Below are 7,536 nucleotides of genomic sequence, written 5' to 3'. Positions count from 1 at the left end.
AAGGACTCATATATCCAACATCAGCATAGCAAATATTGTAATAAGGATATTAAAAATGTTTAGACATCCAAATCAATCAAAACAAAAAATACAAAACAAGAAAATAGGACATTATCAGAAAAGCAAGGGCATGTAATAACCCAATTTCATTTTTTATATGCTGATGTACCAATAAAACGTTGATCTAGTTGCGTGCAGTTTTCCTCTTCTTAAACTTTACTTGAGCATATTCACATTCCACTTTCGTAACACCTCCTTCCTCATTTTGAGGCTCCACTGATTCATATAGGCTCATCTCCAGTGCTTCTCTGGCAAAACTTTTGCCCATTTCTCCCACAATGCACCTCTCCTCCTCTAGGTAGGAACTACCTGGTGGAACCATATTCACGGAGTGGTCTTGTTTGTTCTTTCTTCTTTTCTCCCTGAAATTCACAGTAGAGTAAACCACATCACTCCCGACTTCGCTCTCCTTCTCTAAGGTTGTATCGGCGTCTTCTCTACTGCTTGGCCCAGAGCTTGGTAAGTTGGTCCTGTTTGGCCCAGAAGTAGTTGCAGTCTGGGGGACGCCTGCCTGTCTCAGCTCATCAGTGTTGGAATAGATTTGTTCCCTTGTTGTGTTTGTTGCCTAAATGAAAGAGAAAAACAACAGAGTTGCAGTTATTTGGTTCAATAACCTCATTTAGGCTAGAGGGCAACTTAGCTGTAAATCAGAGTACCTCATTTGTGTCGCTTCTTGCCAGACATTGGTCCACAGCAAATGTGGTGGTGTCAACTGTGCACTCCCTTGTAGGAGGCTTAAAGCGAGTTCTCCAAACCCTGAATCATAGAAATCAACAAAAATGGACAGAGCATCGGAGAGGCTGAGTCATGTAGGCCGAAGTTGCAAGTTGCATTTAGAATAAAATGTTAAAACCGAACAATAGGTAAGTGATAGATAAGTATTACACAAGCAATTTAATGCAAATCTTCTAAAATACTTTTTTCCCCCCAGTTTTTATTTTTGACTATCTGCCACGGACTGAGAGCTGTTTCCTTACCTGATACCCACAAACAGCAGAACACATACTAGGACTAGTAGAGTGACCACTGTGATGATGACAGGGACTGGCCGCGTCACTTTGGCTGAAACATACAAAGAAAAAACTCAGACACATGTAATTCTCCTGATAAATATAGGAAAATAACCCTCAAAATGTGCACATGAATACATCTTTTTAGTCTTTTCAAAAGTGACAGAAATGTAACAGTTGGAAGCGTTTTAACACCTCAAAGAGTCAGACAGTATTTGCACAAGTTTCTTCCATTGACTGTGAAAAGTTAGAAAAGAGACAGACTCATTGACCAAACTTTAAATCAATTAAAAACAACAACAACATACTAATATATCCTAAATTCTCAAATAAAAACCCAGTCTCAAATAGACGCTGGCCCCCTGTACTGGCCGGGTCTGGCTACAGATTTGAGCAAATAAAAGCCAGTCTCAATTAGAAGCCGGGTCTATTTTCTGTGCAAGTAATCTGCTTGATTCATTTACAATAGTTAGAAAGCACTGCTTGAATCACTCTTTTTCCCACAGTGCCACTGTTATAGCCATCTCTCTAACTCTTTAAAACAATGGATTTGACAGTATTGTTCCATCTTTAATGAGCAAAAGATTTGTGTGAAATGAATTAAGGGCTGTCCCATATGGGCGCCTGTCTCAAATATAAGCTGGTTCAATTCAGTCAGCACTGGGACAAGAAACTATGTTGTTGAATACTATCCAGCAATGAACGTGTTAAACTTGTTAAAACAAACTAAAAAACAAACAAACTTGTATATAGCAACTGATGAAACAACAATGTTAAACGCAACAAGTGAGGTGGTGTTAACAGCTAACTTAATTACTGAGGAAAAGTAACAGTGCAGTTACAACAGCAGCAGCTGAGTGAGGTCTGCAGGAGAAAGGTGGAGATTTGCAGTGACGATCGGTAACAGGAGACAAAATGAGTCATTGATTTTTGGTGTTTAGCCGACTATCCATTATAGTTACTATCCAGATATGAGCACATTCAACCTGTTAGTCTTCATTATAAACAACATAGAGTAACTTTATGGAGAACAGCCTGTCACCAAAATCAGCACCACACTCCGTTGTAGCTTTAGCAAGACACCTGCCAAGTGTAAAGTCAGTCAGGCGAGAGTGACATGTGTTTAACACAAAGATGGACAGAAAGATGGACAGACAATTATTGCATTTATAGACAAATAGGACTGGCTCTGCTCTTGTAGATCTGCTAAAATGTTTTGAATCATGTGATACGTACATTGAACATCTATGTGAATGATGTTGGATCGTCCAGTTCCCAGAGAATTTTCAGCTTTACAAAAAAAAGGAGCAGTGAGTTCAGAAGCTTTAATGGTTAAAGTTTGTCCAGTCCCACTGAAAGTCTCCTGTCCTCCATCAGCTCTGAACCAGGTGTAATTCCTGACTGCTGGGTTGGCAGCACTTGTGCACCTCAGTGTTACACTGCTGTTGTCTGGGACTGGACCAGAGGGACTGACTGACACTGTGGTGCTTTTTGGTGAATCTGAAATATGAAAAATAAATGATTTGCATTAGTCATAGGACTGGTGATGTGTCCAGCGTGTACCCTGCTCTTGCCATATATGCCAGCTGGGATTGACTCTGGCCCCGTGTGACCCTGCAGAGATCAGCAATTGGGACAGTGGATGGATGGAATCATAGGTGTAACAGCTGCATTATGTTTTAACATAACTTAAAAAATAAAACAGTCCATGACTTTCTTAGATGTCTATAATGCAGATTTGTTATGTAAAGGACAGGGGCAATACGTACATTGAACATCTATTTGAGTGATGTTGGATCGTCCGGTTCCCAGAGAATTTTCAGCTTTACAGAAAAAAGGAGCAGTGAGTTCAGAAGCTTTAATGGTTAAAGTTTGTCCAGTCCCCATGAAAGTCTCCTGTCCTCCATCAGCTCTGAACCAGGTGTAATTCCTGACTGCTGGGTTGGCAGCACTTGTGCACCTCAGTGTTACTCTGCTGTTGTCTGGTACTGGACCAGAAGGACTGACTGACACTGTGGTGCTTTTTGGTGAATCTGAAATATGAAAAATAAATGATTTGCATTAGTCAGGACTGGTGATGTGTCCAGCGTGTACCCTGCTCTTGCCCTGTGTCAGCTGGGATTGACTCTGGCCCCGTGTGACCCTGCAGAGATCTGCAATTTGGATGGAGTCATAGGCGTAACAACTGCATTATGTTTTAATGTAACTTAAAAAATAAGACAGTCCCTGACTTTCTCAGATGCCTATAATGCAGACTTATGTAAAGAACAGGGGTGATACGTACATTGAACATCTATGTGAGTGATGTTGGATCGTCCAGTTCCCAGATAATTTTCAGCTTTACAGAAAAAAGGAGCAGTGAGTTCAGAAGCTTTAATGGTTAAAGTTTGTCCAGTCCTCATGAAAGTCTCCTGTCCTCCATCAGCTCTGAACCAGGTGTAACTCCTGACTGCTGGGTTGGCAGCACTTGTGCACCTCAGTGTTACACTGCTGTTGTCTGGTACTGGACCAGAGGGACTGACTGACACTGTGGTGCTTTTTGGTGAATCTGAAATATGAAAAATAAATGATTTGCATTAGTCATAGGACTGGTGACATGTCCAGCGTGTACCCTGCTCTTGCCCTGTGTCAGCTGGGATTGACTCTGGCCCCGTGTGACCCTGCAGAGATCAGCAATTGTGACAGTGGATAGTAGTAGTAGTAGTAGTAGTAGTAGTAGTAATTTATTTGTCCCCGTAGGGAAATTGAGTTGCAGCAGATCACTTGACTTGGATGGAATCATAGGTGTAACAACTGCATTATGTTTTAACATAACTTAAAAAATAAGACAGTCCCTGACTTTCTCAGATGCCTATAATGCAGATTTGTTATGTAAAGGACAGGGGCGATACGTACATTGAACATCTATTTGAGTGATGTTGGATCGTCCGGTTCCCAGAGAATTTTCAGCTTTACAGAAAAAAGGAGCAGTGAGTTCAGAAGCTTTAAAGGTTAAAGTTTGTCCAGTCCCCATGAAAGTCTCCTGTCCTCCATCAGCTCTGAACCAGGTGTAACTCCTGACTGCTGGGTTGGCAGCACTTGTGCACCTCAGTGTTACATTGCTGTACTCTGGAACTGGACCAGAGGGACTGACTGACACTGTGGTGCTTTTTGGTGAATCTGAAACATGAAAAATAAATTGTTTGTATTACACAATTATATAATGATCTATTGTCAAGAAATGAATCTACGAGTAGCTGTGTCAAATTTATAGAAAAAGAAAAAAAAAGTCACTTGAAGGGGAAAACATGTAGAAAAATGCACATTTGTGAAATGAATGTATCAACTTTTAAATTAGTTCACACACAGTAATAAGTCAATGTTTATGTATCATCATAAGGAAAGTTTCAAACGTAGCACTGAATATGGCTGGACTGAATTATCAAAATGTTGGACACAGTAAAAACTGTTGATGCAGCTGCTGTCAGTCAACTGATGGTGTTGTATGAGTTTAGTCTGGTGTCAGCTGGTTTCAGCTCTCTATCTGTTTTCTTCTCTTCTTCTCTCTGTGCTCAAATGTAAAATATATTAGCACAACATCATTTGTCATTTACACATTTTTCAAGAGAACAAGTATTAAATTTAGCAGGAAACGAGGCTCATTAAGACTACACATTAAAGAGCAGTCCAAGCCAAGTTTTGCCACACCACATGCTGTAAATGCCTGTAGTTGCCAATTCAGTTTAAGAGAACAAGAGTTAACACAAACACTTGGCTGGTCATCCAATGCTCTAACTTCATGGCTCAGTCACAAAGTGTTTGACTGACCAATGCTGTCACTTCATGAGTCAGACAGTCAGTCATTGACAAACAGTTGCATTTATAAGGCTGGCCTGCTCTTGCAGTCCTGCCAAAAAACTTAAAATCATGTGATACGTACATTGAACATCTATGTTAATGATGTTGGATCGTCCAGTTCCCAGAGAATTTTCAGCTTTACAGAAAAAAGGAGCAGTGAGTTCAGAAGCTTTAATGGTTAAAGTTTGTCCAGTCCCCATGAAAGTCTCCTGTCCTCCATCAGCTCTGAACCAGGTGTAACTCCTGACTGCTGGGTTGGCAGCACTTGTGCACCTCAGTGTTACACTGCTGTTGTCTGGCACTGGACCAGAGGGACTGACTGACACTGTGGTGCTTTTTGGTGAATCTGAAACATGAAGAATAAATAATCTGCATTAGTACCCTGCTCTTGCCCTATGTATACTGGGATTGAGTATGCTTCCCGCCCCCATGACCCTGCAGAGATCAGCAATTTGGACGGTGGATGGGTGGAGTCATAGGTGTAACCTTTGAATGGTGTTTTTTTAACGTAACTTAAAAATTAAGACAGTTGGCCTGGAGTCAGTCTGTTGTTACCTATCCCACTCTCCTCATTTATAACAGAGTTGAGTTTAGGATTATTCATTCATTTTCTATACCGCTTATCCTGCACTAGGGTCACGGGTGAGCTGGAGCCTATCTCAGCTGACTTCGGGCGAGAGGCGGGGTGCACCCTGGACAGGTCGCCAGTAAGTTTAGGATTATCATCATCTTAACCCACGGGCAGACCTTTCAGTTCAGTAATGTAAAACTAGATATTTTAACTGTAGCATTTTTCAGTTCCGTGAAATATCAGGCTTTAGGTGACATAAAAACAGGCCCTGTTCTTGTAGATCTGCTAAAATGTTTTGAATCATGTGATACGTACATTGAACATCTATTTGAATGATGTTGGATCGTCCAGTTCCCAGAGAATTTTCAGCTTTACAGAAAAAAGGAGCAGTGAGTTCAGAAGCTTTAATGGTTAAAGTTTGTCCAGTCCCCATGAAAGTCTCCTGTCCTCCATCAGCTCTGAACCAGGTGTAACTCCTGACTGCTGGGTTGGCAGCACTTGTGCACCTCAGTGTTACACTGCTGTAGTCTGGTACTGGACCAGAGGGACTGACTGACACTGTGGTGCTTTTTGGTGAATCTGAAACATGAAGAATACATTATTTGTATTTAAGTATTTTCCAACTGAAAGATAATGACAGAAATATCTAAATGTATCCACAAACAAACAGATTAACTCCACTCAATAAAAGGGTGTAACAGTGTTTTGTTGGTTCCCATATCTGAAATTAAATTAAACAATTTTATTTCAGTACAACTCACTATAGACTCCACATCCTTATCATTTGCTATGTTTGTACTGGCAAAGCAAATTATGATACAAATTACAAGTATTGTGTGGGGCTTTTTACTCCTTTAATTGACAGGAGAGACAGACAGGAAATGGGGAATGACATACAGGACTGTATCCTCTGTATATGGGGCGCCTGCTCAACCCAGTGAGTTATACGACGTCCCTGTAAAGCAAATTCTTTTCAAGGCCAACATGTCTAACATTTTACAGATTTGACATTGAGCAGCAACATTTAGCTCCAGTTATGTAACATCCTGAAGAGCACACTCCAGATTGTTTGAAGGATTGTTAGACTGGAGGTAAAATATACATGAACACATTTGTATGTCATTACAGGGTAATTTGTTGATTCATTTAAAATGTCAATGGTTGGTTGTCCAAGTGTGAAAAATGTATTGTCTTAATTTGACTCTTTTTTAAAGCACTAATTCAAACTAGAGATAAAAGACAAGAACAGTTTAGTTATGTTAAAATTTGAGCAGAAAACAAATCAACTCACATGAAACTGAAGCTGTTAGACGTTTCCTGACAGTAGACACAGTGCCATCTTGTTTGTTGTAGGAGGCAGTACAGGAGATGGTCCGTCCATCATGGAGGTGAGAGGCAGTGAAGGTCAGAACAGAGGTCATGACTTTAGTTTTGTCCTGATTCTCCTGCAGTGTCTCCTGACTGTCAGCCAGGACACCAGTCCATGTCAGTGTTGGAGGATGAGACAGACAGGGAGCTGGAGCAGAGCACTTCAATGACACTGAGGTTCCCTCCTCCTCCTTCAGGGTGGGCGGAGTCAGAGTCGGTGAGGGAGGCCGAGCTGGTAGGAAGTAACAACTGTTACTGTATAAATGTTTAAAATGTCTAAAAAGCTTCTTGTGATCTGGAAAGTGACAAAATAATTTGCGTGTAAATAGAAATAAAAACCTACCTGTGACCTGTATATTCACAGAGGCATCATAAAAAGTCCATTTCAGTCTATTGTTACAGTGCAGTCTGAAGAAATAATTGTTGATGTCACCAAGATCCATATTGTTGAAGGTTGTGGTACAGTCTTTTGTTTTTAGGTTTGCTGTCCTTCTTATTTTACTAGTTAGTTTTCCATCCTTGCTAGTATACATATCCTCATCTTTAGTTTTCCACATCGCTCTACATGTGCCATCTAAGTCATTTTGATATTTTGTCTCTATATCAAAGGAGCAGGAGACGGTCACACAGGATCCTTTCAGAGCCACCACAGTTCTTGGTAAAGTGACCTTAAACTGGTCACACAGGACA

The 7,536-nt window shown here is 40.7% G+C and overlaps 1 protein-coding gene across 1 annotated transcript; it reads right to left on the bottom strand.

The window, feature by feature from the left end:
- Nucleotides 1-184: 184 nt before the first annotated feature.
- Nucleotides 185-7,289, bottom strand: LOC310999208 (uncharacterized protein; the record flags this gene model as incomplete). Its single annotated transcript, XM_083989532.1, has 5 exons — nucleotides 185-625; nucleotides 717-816; nucleotides 1,038-1,122; nucleotides 6,770-7,078; nucleotides 7,190-7,289. 5 exons carry the CDS (start codon nucleotides 7,287-7,289, stop codon nucleotides 185-187), a joined length of 1,035 nt encoding a protein of 344 aa, XP_083845658.1.
- Between the last annotated feature and the right edge of the window lie 247 nt (nucleotides 7,290-7,536).

The sequence above is a fragment of the Trachurus trachurus genome (genome assembly GCF_905171665.1).
Source record: "Trachurus trachurus genome assembly, chromosome: 16".
NCBI classification, from domain to species: domain Eukaryota; kingdom Metazoa; phylum Chordata; class Actinopteri; order Carangiformes; family Carangidae; genus Trachurus; species Trachurus trachurus.
This window is presented reverse-complemented; position numbering and strand designations above follow the sequence as displayed.